This window comes from Onychostruthus taczanowskii, unplaced genomic scaffold (assembly GCF_017590055.1).
Source record: "Onychostruthus taczanowskii isolate IOZ18803 unplaced genomic scaffold, ASM1759005v1 scaffold34, whole genome shotgun sequence".
Classification (NCBI taxonomy): Eukaryota; Metazoa; Chordata; class Aves; order Passeriformes; family Passeridae; genus Onychostruthus; species Onychostruthus taczanowskii.
This window is the reverse complement of record NW_024500794.1, coordinates 2,281,541-2,302,163: the sequence shown is the minus strand read 5'-3', so window position 1 is coordinate 2,302,163 and position 20,623 is coordinate 2,281,541. Positions and strand designations below refer to the sequence as shown.

Sequence of the window (20,623 nt, the reverse complement as noted above, 5' to 3'; positions counted from 1 at the left end):
AGCTGTGGACAGGAATACCCTGAGTCAGCAGGAGAAGCCACCAGGAGCTGACAGAGTGCTATCCACTCCTGAACACTACAAAGGGAAAAATTGAGGAACTGCATGGTTTTGGGATGGGCACAGAGGCTGTGCTTACCTTGGGAAATTCAGGAGAGCCAGGCACTAGCAGGAAAACCCCAGACATCCAAGCTCAGAGAATAGGGCCAGTGGTATGGTCTGCAACTTCTCAGACATGGTTTAGGGGTTAGCACAGAACCCTGGTAACCAAGAAGTAATTCACATGCAGCATCTCTAAGTAAGAGCTAAGACAGTCTAACAGCAGCATAGATGTTGGCCATTCGGTCTCCCTTGGCCCCACAGTTGGCAAACCCATGCATGTTTAATTTAATAATGCAGACATTGCCAAAGCCATGGCAGAATCTCAGCCACAGCCTGTAAGGAGTCAAAGACCATGATGGGAAATGTAGTAAAGACCAAGGTAAAGCCATAATTTTCCACACATCTGGAATTTGCAAGACATCCTCGTGACTGGAATATACAAAGACATGCCAAGCCGTGTATATGAAACAGCAGCTCTCATCCCCATCCAACTTTACTTGGTTTTGTACTTCACAGCCTGACCTCCTCTAAAGGTCCTCTGAGGAATGGAGAGCAGCTGAGCCAGCAGATTCACAGAATTCAAGGTGTTGTTGAATGAACCTACACTGTTATGGGTGTAACAGGTAGCACCCAATGCTTAAAAGCAGAAAGCAGCCTGACACTTTCTGTTATGAAAATATCTTTTCCACTGCTGAGAACTTTGCCAGCACTGAACTGCTCAGGTTGAAATGTTTCCATGTCAGAAGTTTGCCTCAGGGTGACTTTTCCTTTTAAAGTGTCAACAGAAAAAAGGTCAATGGTTTCCAAGAACAAGATTAAGTTGTCCATGTCTGAGGAATTGTTGAAGTTGTGCTCAGAACACAGAGCAGACCTCAGCACCTCTGCAAGAGCCTGAATTTGGTGGAAGAGTCAGCCTGGTACCTCTTGCTTGTGGGGAGACAGCCACATCCCTCAAGGACCATAGCAATTTAGTATGTGTTTGTGGAAATCACCAATTTACACACAGTGACCGTTCTAGCACCTTTTTACTTCTAAAATGTCAGTCTCTGTTGAGAACAATCTTTCCCCTTACAGTTCATGGATCCAAATTACATTGCTCAAACACGAGCTAAACAGGAATGCCAAATGAGCTCTCTTCTGGGATTGCAGGATTTCACAGGCATTTGCTGCTTGGGGTACAGCAAGGAGCGATGAAATGAAAGGCAGAGGGGCTACATCTCCCTTTCAGGTCACCCATCATTGCAGCCAGCAAGGCTGGGGTCAGAAGAAAACAGGACAAATAGTACAAGGTTGAAGAACTGAATCAGCAGATGGTTTTCATAGAAGAGGCAGGCTCAGGACATGACTGAGAGCACAGAGAAAAGGCTGGGCAGGTATGGCATGACCATTCCCTGGAGCTAGAGTCCCCTTGGGACCTGGATTGTGTGGCAGTAGATCCCAGTGTGTGCTTTATGTTCCCTCATCAGGCAACCACGTAGTGGGATGAAGCTCAGGGCCTGAATGAGTACAGCAGCAGTCTGAATTCACAGGTACCACAAACCCTTTTCCTGTGAAGATGGCTGAGCTAATGCTGCTCCACTCATGAAAATTCCCTCTTAGCTACTGGGTAAGCAAGCACTGTGGAGCCAAACACAAAGGTCATGTCTGACCTTCATCTTTTCTTACTTATATTTTCTCAAAAGAGAAGCATAGCCCTGTGCTCTTCACCATAAAGAGTCTATGGTTGCCACTACATCTCTAGACAGAGGATGAAAACCACCTGGATGTGACAACTTATTTGCTTGTCTTTGGTTAAAGCAAGAGACATGTAGTAACAGCCTACCTTACAGAGGTTTGACAGCTGCTCAGGTAATTAAGCAGCAAACTAAGCAGCAAAAACTCTGGTTACTAGTGATAGCACCTGAGTGGATGGCATGAAAATGTGTCAAGGGAGGTTAAAGTTAGATATTTGGAAAAGGTTCTTCACCCAGTGGGTGTTTGGGCACTGGAACAGGCTCCCCAGGGAAGTGGACACAGCACCAAGCCTGACAGAGTTCAATCAGTGTTTGGACAATGTTCTCAGGCACAAGGTGTGGCTCTTGGGGTGTCCTGTGCAGGGCCAGGAGTGGACTCAATGGTCCTTGTGTGTCCTTTCCAACTCAGGGTATTCTATGATTTTAAATGCGCTTATGGGCTGAGATAGATGATGCAGCAGACAGCAAAATAAAATTATAGATGCTTTCCACCATAGAAGAAAAAAACCACTGAGAAATAGCAAACCAACTGCAGTCAGAACTCAGCACTACAGGTCCCAGGTGTCTTGTTCCCCAATACCAGAACAGCACTCACCTACAGTAATTCACTCCTAGAAGGGTCAAGGTCCTTCTGGGCAGCCAGGTCTTGCCAACACATGGCACCAACTTCAAGTGCCATTTGCCCTGATCACATAAACAGCAGCCACACAAGCAGCACAAATCTCCCCTGCAAAAAATTAATTTTTCCACAGCAGCTGGAGCTGCAGCTCAGCAGATTTACACCTTAGAGCTCAGGAACATGGGCTAGGCGGGTATTAAAGGCAAAATGAAGGTGGTAGAAAAAGGTACATGACAAGGCAGTGGCCCCCACAGATGTGAACAGTACCTGAACAGCAGCAATTCATTCCTGAGCAACGAAGGTGATTGTGCCAGACTTTGGGAAATGTCCCAGAAACCTAGAAGTTTATAGCAGCAGCAGAAGCCAAGATCTCTGCACAGACAGCAGATCTCCAATTACCAAAGCCAGGTCAGTTGGCTTAGCGACAGGTTATTTCCATGGGGGTTTTCTCTTGCTCATTTAGTGGTAACATTTTTTATGTGTCTCTGTTTTCCCATACAGCAGCAAGAAGCCAGACACCGTGAATTTCTGGTGGCCTCCCTAATCAGAGGGAGTGTCTGTGATGCAACTTGGAGATACAACCCTAGCCATGCTTTCGACCACTGGGGCTCCCAACTGCTACTCCTTGAATCAGAGATGACACTGCTGATGATCTGAGCTTGGCTTTTCATCCTCTTGGGAGCCATATGAAGATTGACATTCCCCTTGTTACCTTTTGTATCCAGCCCTGCATGCCTCTCTTTAACCTCCTCCCTCAAAGAGAAAAATCATCTGATCTGCTTCAGTTCTTCTGCCAGGGGAGAACATTCCTCCAAACAGCCTGACATTCACAGATGTTGGAAATGCTTAGTGATACAGAAAGGAAACAAAAGCCTTCAGCCTCGCTGGAAACCCAGTCCACCGCACCAGCCTAACACTGCCTGAAAACATCCCCTCTGATCTGAAAAGCTCAGCTCCACAAAGTGAGGACAGTGGCCATGCTCTCCTTTTGCAACAATGCAGAAATGGCTGAGTTAATGTTTCTCCACAAACGACCTTGTTTGTGGAACTATCTAGACACCAGAGAGACGTGGCAGGCTGAAACTTGGTGTTTTTCATGCTTTATGTCAAAATCAAATCAAAGGCAGGGGAGCGCACTTAGTTTGGACATATTTTAAGTTAAACAAGCATAAAATATTTGGCAAACTTCCCTTGCCTAATGCAGTATAAACAATTTTGGTATTCCAGAGAAAAATTCCCATTTAATGAATGCAGTGAGTAAGTAAAGAGAAGGTCACACTATTCTTGCAGTCTTCATTAAGCACAGGACAGTCCCAGTTTCTGCCACAACTTTAGCAAAGTCCACGTATGACATTAAGTGGCTCATTTGCAGCCAGGGCTGCACTGGGAGGTGAGAGGAAATATCCCTGTAGGATGGTAGGTTCTCCTGCAGAATCCAAGTGAAAACAAGCCAATTTTTGCCATTACTTTCTGAAGGGAAAAAAATAAACTCTGATAGACACAAACCCGAGGCAGACTAAAGGTTCCAGAAGGCAGCCTCTGGCAAATCCAACTGCAGCAGTTTAAGACATTAGCTCGCACTGCTGTCTGCCAGCCTTGGCTGTCCACCTTGTTGGCTAGCCAGAATTTACTGCTCCTCTAATAAAGTCAGCAGAAAGAAATACATGCTTGTGCCTCAGCCACTATATTTTGCAGCCCAGCGTATTAGACTGCATTGCTGACGATTGGTGAGATCCCAAACTGTATATTGAAGGAGGGAAAGAACAGATAAGAACAGAACAAAATGTCTTCCTTGTCATGAAGGGCTTAGAAGAGACTTGAAAGGAAAGAGGCAAATAAAGGGGCTAAAGAACTAGAGAAAGATGGGGTTTTTTTCTACAGAAATTAACGCAGCATTCTTTGCTGTTGGAAAGGCTGGTTTGGCTATCTATTGCTCCCCATGGGGGCAGGGAGCTGTAGGTGCAAAAGATAAAGCCAGGTCTGCCAGAGTTATCAGCACTGCTCATGCTCCCACCAGCTCAGAGCCCACTGTAAAAGTAGGAGCATCCTTCACTGCCTAACTGGATATGAGGAAGCCCTCCTGACCCTAATACCTGCACTACTGACACCATCCTCCCCTTCCAGGGCTCCCCTCCAGGAATGACATCACCTGAATGTATAAGCAGTCTATTTTTACAAATCCCAATGCAACCAGGCCCTCTACTCCTATGCAGAGCAGCTTTCAGACATAAAATGCAATGTGTTGAAAGAAATTAAAATAGGAAATTTAGAAGGGACAATAGGTTTTCTTTTTCGACAAAGATTTAAGAAAACCCAGGAAATTCACACACCCAAAGCATTTATTAAAATATGTCCCTAGAGCCAGCTTTGACTAAGCATGCCAGGAAATCACTGGTAGCCTTTGAATACTAATAAAAAAACCTTAAAACTACATACTGTGTATTGTAGACATAAATCTCATGTAATGGATTGTCCCACTTGCTTTGTTAAACAAAGCTACACTAGATTACACTACATTACCTGTACTAATGTACAGGCTGTAGGAAATCTAATAAGATAACATGATCAGTTTCACCCAAAATGATTTTAGAAATAGCACGTGATACTGTAGCGATGTATTAAGCCCCAGTTAACCAATGTAAGGTGCTGCAGGCCACCTGGAAGTTTTGCAATTGCTGAAAGTCTAATACTGTACAATGAAACGTTCAGGAACTCAACAAGAAACATTCTGAGTTCTTGGTTTGTTTTGCAAAGAAAGCCAATCTTACTTTTCAGCTCCTCAGTAACTTGGGCTAGCTCAGTTTGAGATAACCCAAAACCAAGCAAAATCAAAAATACCCACTCAAAAAACCCCGCTACCCAATTGCCCTTATAGCAGGGCTGTGTTGGCATCCTGGCATTTTGGAGGATATGAGGCTCATGAAAGTCAACTGTGTTTTGCTGTAACAAAGGACTTGGAGGATTAGGCCTGGATAGCTGAAGCCCCAAAAGTTCCTTACTGAAGGTCTAACAGCGCTCCTAAAATAAAACTTGCAAAGCTTGCCCCAGTCCCTCCTTGCCAAACACCCAGACCCTCTGAGGGTGCAGGCACTTCAGGTCAGACACAGGTAAGATACCAGCCCTAGAAAATTGTCTCACCAAGCTGAAGGGATGGTGAGTGTGTATCTGCTCCTTTTGCCTATGGCAAAAGCAAGATGCAGTAAATAACCTCAGCCTATAATGAAAGATTTACTGCAATCACAACAGCCAACAACTTCGTCACAGCCTAGGCATATCCAGCTGCTGGCTCCATGTTCCTCCTTGTGTTTTAAGTGCTCCAGCACTTGCAATTCCTGAGCCACTTCAATGCAGTAACTCACCAAAGAGAGGCTATGTATCTTACTGTGAACATGAATGTCTTCCACATTGCTGCTGGTCTCTAAAAACCTCTCACTAATGAGGCCTTGACACCAATTCTCACTTACTGGGTGAACCACAACCCTTACCCATGCATGTCTTACTTGCTCTTGCCCTTGGCAGCCCTGACGCTGTGAAACACATACACAAATACAGTCTAGTCCCAGCAGTGAACCTTTATACAGGAAGCCTTTAATGTTTCACTCAGCAACATTAAATCCAGGGTGTGGATGAAAATCAATTCTCTAAAGGGGCACTGTTTGCAGCTGCCTCCTTCTCCCCTTTAGCAATGAATACATGATCCACAGCCAAGGTATCCCAGCTGGTTGTGGAGCAGTTCCTGCTGAGGAGCTGCAGCTCTCTGCTTCATCTCCCATGGGAAAGCTGCCCCATGTTCAGTTACCAGTGCCCACTGTGCCATAAGTACTGCAGGACATGCTCCACGACCTGTCCAGTCATCTCTGCTGTGTGATGGCAATCTCAGCCAAAGGCTGCTGCCAGTGCCTGTGGCTACACTGCACTTCAGCTGTTCAAGCCTAACCCTTTGTGTTTATTACAGCAAAACACAGTTGACTTTCATGAGCCTCATATCCTCCAAAATGCCAGGATGCCAACACAGCCCTGCTATAAGGGATGCTATTCTTTCTGTCACATCAATGCTCCATTAAATCTTGTTCCTTCACCTCCTCATATGTCATCAAACACACCAAGCAATAGTTTGTGAAACACATGCTTTACACCTCTGCTCACCATACTCCATACATGGACTTCACCATGCTTCTTCATCTTACCTGAGTTTTGTATCTTCATCTGAGCCAAGATATTTTAATTCCTCCCCTCCCCACTTCCCTGTCGGAAACCATTCAACTGCAGAGAGATCAGACTATAATGACACTGGGACCCCAGCCAGCAGTATGCAGTGTGCCTGGCTTTTAACAGCTAAATCCTATAAAAAATAATGATGCAAATATGGGCACTCCTCCCCAAGACATCCCAATGCTTTCAACAACCTCTTAGGAACATATAATGCTGCTGGATGGAACAGAGGCTGAAAGGAACTAATCTGGGACTCCTGGTACTTACTGTGTGAAAACCTGCTGGCTAAACAAACAGGCCTAGGTATGAAAGCTGAGAAAGCTGTATGCACACTCTACACTACTGTATCAGACAGCTGCTTCCTGAAAGCAGGCATGAACTGCACTGCATTATCACCTAAATGCGGTCATGGGGTAGAAAGCTCTTCTTTAAGAATCTTACATGCTGACACAGGATGAGGAAAATTCTACCAAAACACCCACCTTGAAGTAGGCTCAGACCACTATCATCATTTAGGAGACTAACTCCCCTGTTCTCCACGAATGTTAGATACATTATCTGTCCTCAGCACTAATCCAATACCACACGGCCAGTCAGTGTGAAGCTTTGCAAGTCCTGCCAGGTAATCCCATCCTCACCTTCCGCCAAGAGCTGCAGTTGTTCCATGACACTATCCTGCCATGCACTGCAGGAGCATGACCAAGGACACAAAGCCCTTCTCACACAGCATTAAGCTGATGAATGCTTCTGCATCCACCCTTCAGTCACTTTGTGCCCTTGAGTACATCGCCTAGTGTCCTCTGAAATTTGCCTCTGCCATAAATGAACACTTAAAAAGTTCCCCATTCCAGCAGGGGACCATGGGCAAATGTCCTGTGGGGAGGTGGAAATCCCCCCTCACCTGTATGCTGCTAGAGGCTCTGAAGGAGAGGTCTTATGTGAGAGGAACCATGGGGACTGTCCACAGCTTCTCTGCAAAAGCATTAAGGCTCTCCTGCATCCAAGAGACAGAGCAGCCAGCAAAGGGCTTCTGTCACAAGGGCTGTAGGGAATGTGATGGGGCAGAGGGGGAAGGCACCTCTTTTGCCCTCTCTATGCTCTATTTTCCAATGTTTTCTCTCATACCTGTAAAGATAAAAAATTAAAAACTATGTTCATCCTCATCCCCAACATCTAAAGTTATTCTGGGGGTAAAGTTCAGTTTTCAGCTGCCTAAGGACAGAGAAAAAAGAAGAAGGAGCACAAAGACAAAGCAGCACAGGAGATGCTCACCTTTCTTCAGGGCAGGTCACAGGCAGAGCAACTCACACGCTGTGTAACCACTTCTTTAGATGCATGTCTGAAGGAAGTGTGGCTACAAGTCTAAAAATCACAGCCCTGAGAAACAGGGCTTTGTTGAATCTTGCCAGACTTTTATTAAATACTAGTTTCAAGCTTGCAGCAGAGCACAGGGTGAAAGCATCACCTCAGGAAAGGAAACTCTCTCCTTTCACCTCTCATCACTGGCAAACTAGCCAACTAGCTTGCCCACTAGACTGCCAACTAGTTTGCCCACAGAAAAAGTGCATGAGCTTTCTTTATCTGACTGCCTCTGCTGCCCAGTAAAGGCTGCTGTGCAGGAAGATGCCTTAAAGCTGTGAAAGCACAAACCTTCAGCCTCGCCCATTCAGTCTTTCCAAGATGTGAACTGGAAGGGACCTGAGGCCAAGAAACACAGCCAGCTTTCCACTTTCTCTCAGAGGAGAAAAAAGTCCAGCATCCCTTCTTAAAGACAAAAGTTGTTAAAGACAAAGGGACACCATGCTCAGGGCACTGGCTGGGGAGCACAGGAGCCCCAGCAAGCTTCAGCTGAGGCTTCCTGAGGACAGGCTCCAGCTGGTTGAGGTGCTGCAGTTCGGCTGCTTGCCTCCTACAGGACACAAGCTGTGCTGAACACACCTCCTGGCCCCCAGGCCAGTCAAATCTCACCTGTGAAGTTAAGAGGGTCAGAAAGCCTCCAAATATCGACCTTTAACTTAAGCGTGTATTTTAGGAAACTCAAAACCAAAGCTGTAGCTGGTAACAACAACAGCACATTTGTGTACTAAGGGAGCACCGCCATTGTGGAAACTTCACCAGCTGTGCTTCCTGATAGTGTGTGTTAATGAGTATAAACTCCCTAGTAGTAAATCAGGGCTTGTAGTGGTTTTCCCTTTCTTCTTTTCACAATTTACATTGCCCAGTATTTATGGATTCCCAGTAACGAGCACATGGAGGTGCCCTGTTATCACAGAGTAAGGGGAACTAACACACTGGCAAAAGGATGCACTGTGTGGAGACCCAGTACTGAGCAAGAGATTAGGAAACTCACCTTGCCAGGGGATGGGCTTGAGGAGCTCAGACTGTTCAGTTTGCCAAAGACAAGACTGGGAGCAGTCCTGGCACAGACCACAGTTACAGCAGCGGGGAAGAGACACATTGGACTAAAGGCTTCTTCTGTTTAGTGGATTAAACCGAAGATTTGTAGATCAAGACTAGACAAATGCAAGCCAGAAATGAGGTGTAACAGCATGTGGGTAATTAACCACTGCAGCAACATACCAAACACAGTGGTATTTTCCATTTGTGGTAATTACTTAATCAAGAATTTTTTAAGACACATGTAGAGTCCAGAGCAAATGGAATGAATAAAAAAACTAGATATATGGGCTGTATTGTGCAAGAGGGCAGAACTAAAGCATAATAGCTCCTTTTGGTCTCACCATCTACTAATCTATGGGGAAAATTGTCCCTTTTAGTGTCAGTGGAGTAGGTAGACAGTCATATTTTTAGCAACAAGACATTCTGATGTTTACATGAAATAGCAATAATAATGCATTATGTTACACCCGCACCTCTAATCTGAAATTCCCTAAGCTCTTTACCATCACTATGTCAGCAAACCTGACAAGTCACTGGCTGATAAATTGGCATTATCATTCCCCTTTCACCCAGCTTGTGCTTTCTCAGAGTAGCTAATCATCTGCTTACCATTTACATGGGAAACAGAACACACAGGCTACCTGCCATCTTACTTTTAAGCCTTTTGGTGAGAAAATGGTCACATGGGTACCTTGCAGTAGCTGTCAGAGTGGAAAGCAGCTCAGCACACAGAACTGACCAGCAGCTGCCCTATTTCAGATGCTCGTCCCCAATACAAACTTCATAGCATTCAAAAACTATATACAAACTTCCCTAGGAAAATTCTGCCAACAAAATACTTTTGAAGAGCAGAAGTCAGCAATTAAAGTGTTAAAAACAAGAGAGAGAGAGAAAAAGAAAGAATGCTTCCTAGTTGTTTTAACAAAATTTTCATATACGACAGACAGACCAAAAAAAAAAAAAAAAGAAAAAAAAGAAAGAAGAGTAATTTCCATTAGTTTCCATGACAACCAATGGAAATCACTAACCCATCTTCTCTCCCTTGTCAACCTCTAGCAGACCTGTCAGGGAAAGCAAGGGACTGTGCCCTGTGTAAGGCTCTCTGCTGAACCAGAACACTGGGAAATCTACACTGTCGTAATGTCAAGTGCTCCCTTTACAGCACAGCTCTAGTTTTTTTTTTTTTTTTTCCTCTGAGATATTAGGGGATGGAGAGGTGCTTACTTCCTTCCTGCAAGAGCAAATAAACCCCAGAAGTGCAATGCCCTCTGAGACACCCCAACTCTCCCACTTTATGACTTGCTTCTTTCTCTCTCTGGCTTCATCAAAACATTCAACCACCTCTGTGGTTGGCTCACACCTTGAGCCCATATTAAGCCCTTTTTGCCCATCTTTACTGGCTGGCAAGAAATTGCTGAATCACCCAGTAACTCTGGTCTACATTTTTTCTCCCTTTTTCTTACTATTGTTATCATTGCTGGCAAGGAAAATGATCCGTGGCAATGCCTGCTGCACCTTCTACATGAGAGCTTTTAAACTTTTCTTAGCAGGAATGCATTCAGCTTTATAAACCTTGCTATGAGGCACAGCACCATCATTATTCTTGTCTTACAGATGTGAGCACCGCATCTTAGAGGAATAGGATGTCTTGCCCAAAGCCTACATACAAATCATGGCATCATGCTAAGAGTGAGGACAAATTGGTCTGCAAAGAGTCTGTTTGCATTTTCTTGATGCCCACAGGCTCTGAAAGTCTTTGAACCACAGATGCTCAGAGTCTGCTGTAGTCCCTCCACCCTGCCAAAACCCCACAGCAAATAAATATTAACCTGAAACAAAACCAAAACACCCAAACCTCAAATAGTTGTCTCTGTTTCAAGCTGGTTTACTGTTGACCTTGCATCTGCAGCCAGGATGGCCTAACTCACCCCAGCATCTGGACGTGTGCTGCTGCACTGCAGAAGAGCTTGGCAGTGATTTGTGAGGAGGTGTTAAGATCCAGCTGTTCTCCCATCTCTTTCAGTTTTTACGTGCACAAAGCCAGGAGCGGCCCAGGCACGGTACTGTCGCTGTGTGAGTTCAAGCTTTTCACGTACCACAGTGAGATTTAACACTCACCCAGCAAGACAGGAAATCTACAAATAATCCACATCGACTGCAAATTTTGCTACATCCTCCATTCTCCCATTCCAGGTCTGGGTTGCAGGAGTTACTGGCAAGTAACAGGACTGAGCACAGTGGCTCTGTGCACATGGGTGTGGGCACACACGAGGTGTAACAAACCACATTTTGTGCCCCCTGATTAGCTATGCTTAGGCTCAGTTTCCTCCATGACACCCTCCTGGGGGACTGCACACAGCTCTGAGTGCCAAAGAGGAGAAGACAAAGCAGCGAGTTCAAACTGCTTCTCGCAGATTCCTTCTTGAGGCTGATGGCATTTAATGGCTATGAAGGTATGAACTACAATCACTAGGGAATGCTCATAAATTGCTTCTCTGGCCTGCAGCAGAAGCTGATCTCACACTCAAGCTTTTCCCTCTGGTAAGGCAGTAAGTACTGTAGCACCGCACCTACTTTTACAAAACTTAGAGCAAACTACCGTATCCTGTAGGAAATTAAGACGCTTCACTAAACATGACTGAAATTGGCTTTTTAGTCTAAAAGTTGTTTGAGAAAGTTCAAAGGTAACACCAAACAGAGAATCAGATCACATCCATCTCAGTTTCCTTTCCTGCACTGACAGGAGGAAGGGAGCTACAAGGAGATGAAAAGAGGTGTGCTAAGCGCTGAGCTGAGGGGTCCCATAAACTGGCGATGTGTACAAGGTGGAGATAATGGCATGGGGGAGGCACTGATTATCACTGAACACAGGGGTGTAATTAGGACCGTTGGGACAGAATAAAAAGATTAATGGTCTACTTAAGAAGAGGACTGTGAAGATAAACTTACTAACTGAGATATTCCAGAACGCAGTATCATTTTTCAGAGAATAGGAAGGGGGCATCACTTATCAGGGATGTGTAAAACTGGATTTAACAAGACACTAATGGCTATGGTTTGTACAAGCAGCTACTAATCCCAGGGCAGGCACTGATACCTTGTAGAAAAAAAACAGTCTGTTTTTCTGAACAAGTAAAGAATAAAAAAGTACTCGCTGCTTAACCTGCTCCTCCTTACCCTTACACATCATCCTCTACAAAGGGGTCCAAGCCCCAGACCTGGAGATGACGGAAAAAGGGCTTTGTGAGGAACTGAGCCTCTACTGCAACCTGACTTCTCCATCATCCATCCACAGGGCAATTGGAGAGGGAGAGAACTGCTTGAAGATTAGGCTGACTACTCATGTGGCATTCATTGTCTTAGGACTGGAATACCCCAGAGCTTGCATCGTGGAGCAAACACGCTGTCCTCACACAGGAATACCGCAGCTTTTCTGCCAAGCTGAAGGAGATGACTCCCACATGAATGCTTGGTCCCTTGCCACCTTAATCTTCCAGAGCTCTGGGTTTGAATGCATGAACTGCAGACCAGAGCTCGGTTACAATGTTTACAGTTATCCCCGAGGAATTTTACTCACCCAGACAACTAAATGATCCAGACATTGCAAAAATTCCCCAATGAAATCGCTTCCTCCTACATATAGGAAATGACACAACAATTCCAATCCCTCATACTTACGCTTCCTTGAACATAAACATGAAAATGCAGCCAAAACCGGGAGGGGAAAGAAGGTCCCAGAGCAGCAAGAAGTACATATGCAAGGAGTTACATCATGCAGAAGGAAAGCTCTTGGCTTCAGGCTAAAATTATCAGTGCTTAAATGGCAGGGGCTGCTCTAGCATGGAGGGGCACCTTCCCAGGAACAGTCCCCCAGACTGATCCATTGTTGGGAAAACAGCAACAGCCTCTGCTGTCAAAACCATCCCTTGACACACAGCACTGGAGGCCAACTTATCAGCTGGCCAGTGCCTGCCAAAGCCCATCTTGGTGGATGGGCAGGAATTCCTTGTTCTGCCTCTGACATTCAAGTCCCAAAATATCTCACCATTGCAGCAGGGTGACAAGGAAAAGGCAGGCAAGGATAGCATTTCTGATGGCAGGAAGTACACCCAGGCTCTGGGCTCCTTCATTAGGACAAGGTTCACCAGTATATCTCTCCATCAGAGGCAGGTGCCTTTGCCAGCTCACTCCTGTCACTCCACTCTTGCTTCCCTCTTATCAAAGACTTTAACATCCTCTGCTCCCCTCCCGTGACTTGTAAGACTTAAGACCCTTTCAGGTTTGAGCCATACTACTGCCATGGGTACCTCCACAGCAAGTCTTTCCATGACCTCTCTAGGTCTCCTTACAGATACAAAACTAAAGAATTTGCTTCTGGCTATGTAGCAATCTTCAAATCATTGTTTCTTCAAAACTTTCATTGTTGGGAAGAAGCTGATTAAGCACTGGAAGCTATACCAGCATTCATATTCCCAAGGTCTCTTGATCCTGTCTCAGAACTCTAAGCAAGAAGCAGAGATGAGATCAGAAGGAACATGTACTGGCTAGGGACAAGCAGCAGTGGATAACAAAGAGCTGTCCAAACAGCCCTTCTATGCTTGGAGCACAAGGTGTGCAAATACTCTTTTCCTGCAAATGAAACACAGAGGCTTTGTCTTGGTGCTTTTATTTGTTTCTCTCCATTGTTCCTTCAAGCTGCTTTGTTGGTCTTTGCAGTGCAAAAGGGAAGGACTAAGGAGAAGGAACGAGAGAAGATGGGTTCTATGGGGTCCATTACACAGCATTAAGGTATTTTGAGAAAGTGGTTAGAGGTCCATCTCTGGGACAGCAGTTGAGAGGGTACAGCCAAGGAAAACACTGTTTAGCTGTCAAACAGTGGAAATATGGGATTCACTTCCAGCTGAAGTTAACAAAATACTAAACTCTTCTCCAGTCATCCACCCCAAATCCTTTGCTCTTTCCAAGGTATTTGTCCAAGAGGAGCCTCCAATTTGTTTCTAGCTTATAGGCCTCCTGATGCACTCCAAACAAGGTGCAGACATCTGCAAGAAATTCCACATTTGCAGACTGGAGTATGAATTTGCTTTTCTTCAACTCTTACAGGCAGCCTTCATCTAAATCACTGATCCAAGCAACCACAGGGCCCACACCAAAACCAAGAGGTACACTGTAATAAGTGACAAAACTACAGCACAGTAGCAAAATTTCACAGCAGCTTATATGAACTTCACATCTGGATAGCTAGTTTGCAAGGCAGAAAAGGGACAGCCACTCATTACTGATGCTTGGTACGATCCATAGGGAAGCACATTTGAGAAAAAGTAGCAAGAAAATGCCACACAGTTGCTGCTTGTGCTACAGTTATCTGTGCTTTAACGGAGCACTGAAGCCTCCAGAGTTGTTTATCTGCTATTTGTTTATTTGCTGCTGAGGATTTGCAATTAGAACCCCACAGTTGAGAGCAAATACACCCCTGCTGCAACCAGCTCACACCTAACTGCACACAGTTGTGGCAAAACCTACAACCCCTGGTAAAGTCCAGATGTGTATAACCCCTTGTCTACCCCCAGATGCAGCTGTAGAAGTACACTTCACAGCACAACAGCAGGCTGCTCCTTTTGCTTGCTAAACTCAGACACAAGGCTGTGAGAGATAAATCTCTCCAAGGAAATGCTGGTTATTCACAGATTAGCATAGCTATCATGGTAGAGCAGAAGCAACCTCCCTGCAAAGACAGATGCAACCCAGGTAAACAAGGCATTTCTGGGAACCAATCTCATCTAGCTCACAGAATATGTGGCGGAAACACAGCCTGGTTAATGGGAGTCTCATCAGTCTGGGAAGAGACATCTGGATGAGATTCGTGACAAACTCTCTTCTGTACAAAGAGAAACACTCCTCAGCTCATGTAACACCACACAAGAAAGATCAAAGGTGTCCCGAAGCCTCCCGATGAGTAAGCAGCTGTACCAATAACAGCAGCTGGAAAATGCAACAGGAGACTCAGCCAGTGCCTTCCTCCTGTGCTGGGAGCAGAGCTGCCTCCTCGGCAGCCCCCAGCAGCAGCCCCCTGTTAATTACCGGCAAGGAATTTGCACTCTGGCAGATAAAGTCATTCACTCAGCCACTGGCGCGTTTGCACAAAGCAGCTCGGCTCTGACAGCAGCTCCATCTGAGAGGCAGCATTTGGGTGCCACGCACATGTAAGTGCTACACGACATCGCGTCTGCTGCAGAGCTCGTGCCACACACGCCGCTGCTCAGAGCTTGCAGCCCTTCAGAACAGCCGGGGAGGTTGTTTAAACACTCCCACACGGGGCATTTGGCCAGTAACTTCAGCACAATGAGGTGCCTCGGATGGAACCGTTTGGTCCATCTCCCAGACTCCAACTCCTGGGACATCTGCAGCGCAGCAGCTGCCTGGTGGCACAGCACGCACCTTAAAAAATAGGCTTTGCACTGATGAGCCTTTGCTGTGCTCCCAGGAAAGAATCACTTCTTCCCTGCCTTCCCATTTAAAAGGTGCTTATTGTCTTGAGATGCAGTTCCAGCAATGCCTGGTCTGGCACTCAAGGGAAGGATTTCAAGAAGGAAGACACCTATCACTCCAAAACCAGCTCAAGAAGAAAAAATAGATGCAATCTTTCCTTCCACTGAAGATGTGATTGCTAGACTAGACCTGGGAAGTCACTTTTATTACATTATTTTATGAATGTGTTACTGCTGGGTTGTACTGCACAAAGCCAGTGCCTATTAAAAACAGCCTGAGTTACCCAAATCACTGGCACCATGCTGCCTTTTCTGTCCACTGTCCTGGCTAAATTATCAGTGAAAGCAGGGCTGAACTATTCATAAAGTCTCTATAATTCAATTTCAAAAGGCAAACTTCTTAAAACGATGGCTTCAGAGCCAAATACATCTATGCAATTACACAGGGATCGCAATTTAAATTTAATCCGTTTCATTTATTAATACATCAGTTTTTAGGTTTTGTCTATTGCAAAAATGTGGGAAAAGTTTGGCCAAGGCAAGCTCCTGATGCTGGCTACTCTGTGTGAACAGCCCAGTGGGAGGAAGTACACCAAGTCCTGTGAAGACCAGCTGAATTCCCAGCTCCAAATCCCCTGGTGCACACAAGTACTCTGCTGGCAAAGGGCATAAGTCTTGGAAAGAGTCAAGAGTTGCTCTCCTTACATGAAAAAGCAGCCAAGTCAGATCAAGAGGAAGCACTTAGGTGAGTTAAGCAAACAGAAACCTCTGCCTTTTCTCTCCCCTTAACATCCCTTTTCAGCTTTCCATATAGAAAAATTACATTGAGGGAAGAGAGGTCAGGTGAAAAAAAATCATCCCAAGGTTACAACAGATGTAGACACTGCAAACACCATGCTTTTAGAAAAGGTTGTGAATCTGCCTCCAGATATTTGTCACCACTGTGTTGCTCAGGGGTTATAGCGCCTCAGATCTGTCTGTACATCTCCTCGCAAGAGGAGAGTTGCTGGCCTTCCTCTCTCTGCTTGCCCTTTTGAGCCAAAATGAGACAAGTCAGATCAAACCATTTACACATAACTCTTTCCAAAGGCTGGCTCATGTGGCCAGGAATGGGTTAAGGATAGTTCAGAAGAACAGCTACAGGCCCAAGAGATTATTACAAATGGCCAGAAAACTTGCAAGGAGCAGAAGGCAGGCCAGGTCAGTGACCTCTCTTCTTGGCGAGGCTGGATTCAAGAAAGGGCTTGTATTCACAGCTCACACCAATATACTCATGCTGGCATAAACCTCTTTGTTAATATCTAAAATTCACAGTGCAAATAACTTTCTCAAAGATTCTGAATGAGGTTAAAGCAAAAATGAAAACAAGAAAACCCCTCACTCTTATTGTGAAACAAGTAACCCGGTGGGACTCAGAATGATGCTGGTATGGAAGCAGTCCCACATACCAGCCTTCAGACCTCAATGGGCAGAGTCAAATAGTACCTGGACTCCTCTCCAGTGTTAACTAGGTAACTTACTCCAGCAGGAAGTGAACAACTGATTGACTTTAAATACGTTCAACAGACATTTCAAGCCTCTCCCTTTTCCTCTATCGTGATGGATGCTTCCCAAAAATCACTCCATATGCTTTGGGAGCCCCAGCTGAGAATATGAGTAACTTCACATCTGCAGTATCCCTGTTAATATGAGTGAACAGCCACCTCATTGAGTCTGACCCAGGAAGAGAGAGATAAAAGGGGCTGTCTGAAGCTGGTGGCTGGCCTCCATCCGAGGAGTACAGTTCACCGTCTATTGCTCTTGTGACTATTACTGAACCAGGCCAAGAAAAGCTCCAAAGTTCTGGCACGCCTCAGATTTTCCAGTCTGCATGAAGTTATGCCAGGAACATTTACTGAAGCAATTTCTTTCTTTCCTTAAGGACTCTAATTATGCACCTAACAATGTTGTAGAAATGAATGTTGTACAAGAACCCCAGTACAACTCAGAGTTTTGCTAACAAAAGGATTAGAAGCTTAAGGCTCAGTGTTAATATTCTGAATGTACTGAAAGGGACAAAGTGCAAGCTGCAGCAGAAACAGAAGGCACAGAGAGGGTTATCGCTTCCAAAATCTGGAAAGGGAAAACCACACAGGAAAATGCCACACTAATCTTACTGAATGCCAGTGATACAGCAGAGTAGTAACAAGAAACATTTAGAAGTGGGTAACCATCAAAGCTGTCTCTGAATTACAAGCAGCCCACCTTCAAGCACAGCCCACTCCCTAGAAAATGAGAAGGTCTAAATATCCCAGAAGGTGGGATGCTACCCCTGACTGAGCTGATATTCACTGCTTGGCAGCTACTAGCAAAGAGGAATCAAACTGAACCCCAAAATAAAAGTTGCCTGAAGTGTCCATTTTCCTTGAAATGAGACCCAGACCTCAGTCATCAGACTCAAGTTTTCCTGAACTTAGACTGGAATCAAACCAAAACATTTACTGGTTTGCCACTTGGACCATTATCTCTGAAGCCAGTCATAATTCATTTATTCATTCAAGCATGAACTGGCCTTTAAAACCAGGTTTTGAACATGATGGCTGTACATTTTTTCTTACTTTCAGTTTGCAGGTGAGACACAGAGACATGACAGTACTTACATCTGGGAAGCTATCCAGGTACTACAAATTAGAGAACATTAGGCAAAAAGCAGGATTTAGCGCTTCGACAATGTTAGTGACACCAATGAAATCACAAGTGCAGGGCCAAACGTATTTTGGCTGTTTCTCTGGGTTACTGATCCCAGAAGGCTTTACTCAGACCAGTGTCATCATTATTTAGCTGTTATTATAATTTTTCTTATGCTGTGCACCTCCTTCCTACACAGGTGTTGGTGCATATTAACCAGAATTAAGACTTATTTAGGGTTCCTAAGAAAATGAATAAACACGATTTAGCTTATTCAGGACAGTGTTGGAGAGGATGCATGGAAACACTCACTACATAAGTATGTCACGCTTTGGGAAGAACGTGTGTTACAGTATTATCATGTACAGGCAGATGTGAAATGCTGGTCCATACTACAGCTCATTCCCACTCCCCTTGGTTTTCATGACAGCAGAGACCAGAGCCCAAAAGTGTTGGCTAACAACCACCCTGTTTCTCATCTGCTGCTCGCCTGGCCGTTGCAGGGAGTTCACAAAGAGCTTTGCTCAGGGACAGAGCAACAGCGATGGGCTCCATCCTAAATCCCATTCTGTACTATAACCCGGGCAGCACAGTCCACGGGTGGGAGGCAGAAACAGAGGGAACCAGACGTGTTTATGCTTGCCTTTTTTTTTTTTTCGTGCAGCCAAACTGCGATGCTCAAGGGTGGGTCTCGCCATCTGGGAGAAATATGTAGGGAGAAAAAATGCAGGGAGGGAGGACGAGCTGCCCCCCGAGCGGGACCGCTTTTCTCCGAAGGCAGGCTCGGCCTCCCTTCCCAGCCCAGCTTGAGTTCATTTTCCTCAAATCACTTCCACATTTTCCCTGCCGTAATTATCAAATATTTTGTTTCTGACTTCACTTTTTAGGGAGGCCGCCGCAACCGGGAATGCAGGCACCATTTGCTTTCTGTCAACAGAGCTGGGGAGGTTGCAGCTGGGGGCTTTCAAAGGTTTTCAATGTCATTGCAATGAAAGAAAGGAAGAAAAGAGCGAGGGAAAGAGCGCGCGGGAGAGAGGGAGGAAGGGATGGAGAAAAGGAGGGAGAGAGGGAGGGAGGGATGGAGAAAAGGAGGGAGGGAGGAAAAGGAGCTGCCCCGGGGACCCGTCCCGGTGGCGGGATGCAGGGGTCCGGCCCCGGCGCGGACACAGCCCCTCGCCCCACCGAGGCGCCCGTCGGCCCCGCAACTTCCCTCTCCGCCCCGGCTGCCACTTTCCCCGGTCCCGGCCGCTCCCCTGCGGCCGCCGCGGCGTCCCCGCTGTCCCCACCCGTCCCGTCCCGTTCCCCGTCCCGCCGCCGGGGCCCCGCGCCTACCTCGGCTCGCAGGCGGGCGGCGGCCAGCAGGGCGCAGAGCAGCGGGAGAGTTTTCCAGATCTGCAAGAGAAGGAGCGGGGAGGCGGTGAGCGCGGGCCGGGCCGGGGCCGGCGGAGCGGCGGCCGCCGCCGAACTTCCCGCCCGGCGACCCCTCTCACCATGCTGCGGGCGGCAGGCGGCACCGGCGGGGCAGGAGGAGTTGCGGAGGCGCCTTCCCCGGCTCCGGCTCGCTCGTGAAGGGAAGGGGAGGGTTCCCCCTCGCCCCGACCCGCCAGCCTGCGGCTCCACCCCCGGCCCGGCCCGACCCCCGCCCCGGGGCCGACTCCTCCCCGGCCCCCGCCCGCTCCCCGCCGCCCCTCGGCGGTGCCCCCGTCCCTCCCGCCGCCGGCCCCTCGGCGCCCCGCGGCGACCTCGGCGGCCTTTGAAGGCAGCAGGAGGCTGAGGGGCGTCCAGGGGACTCGGCTGCCGCCCCACAACGCCCGGCTTCACACCCCCGCCGGGCAGCACTCGGGTCCGGCGAGGCTTCCCGAGCCCTGTCCCGGTGGGGGTTCCCGAGTACTGGCGACAGCCGTGCCGGGGCTGCCCGGATGCCCGCCAGCCGGGTCAAGAGCATCCCGCCGAGGGGTCGCAGCCGCCCCCCACAATGTCACAAAAATGGGGAAGCTGAGGCACGAGGTGGCTTTTCCACAGGCGGGACTCACTCACCGACTCAATCCACTGTCCCCCATGCTCCAGCCCTGTGGCCACTGAAGTGCTGGCCACAGCTACAGGTGTCACTCGTGTCAGGATGTGGGCAGGTTTAAAAATAAGGGTTTAGACCCATGTATGTTAGGAACCAAATGTTCTTTGAGCAAAACAGGCAGCCAGGGCTTCATGCCAGGCACAGGGGCTCAAAATCCCACCTGAAATGCCTGTTGGTGCTCATTTGTGTATAAATACTTGTGATCCTCTTGTTTTAGCTCTTTATCTCTGAATTTCAGTAGCCTCCAGTAGCTAAAAGAGAGGATGTGACAATGCAAAGAAACCCATTGCCTTGGGCACATACAGAAATCTCTCTCACAGCAAGCAACACT

The 20,623-nt window shown here is 46.9% G+C and overlaps 1 protein-coding gene across 1 annotated transcript in view; it reads right to left on the bottom strand.

Moving 5' to 3' along the window:
* Positions 1-19,891, bottom strand: part of FSTL1 (follistatin like 1) — a 52,378-nt gene extending 32,487 nt beyond the window's left edge. Inside the window, exons 1-2 of the mRNA XM_041410994.1 lie at positions 19,709-19,891; positions 19,551-19,610 (exon numbers count right to left, since the gene is read on the bottom strand). Of these exons, the coding sequence (XP_041266928.1) occupies positions 19,551-19,610; positions 19,709-19,711 (63 nt within the window). The 5' untranslated portion in view covers positions 19,712-19,891. The remainder of the gene's footprint in view (positions 1-19,550; positions 19,611-19,708) is intronic.
* Positions 19,892-20,623: the final 732 nt, after the last annotated feature.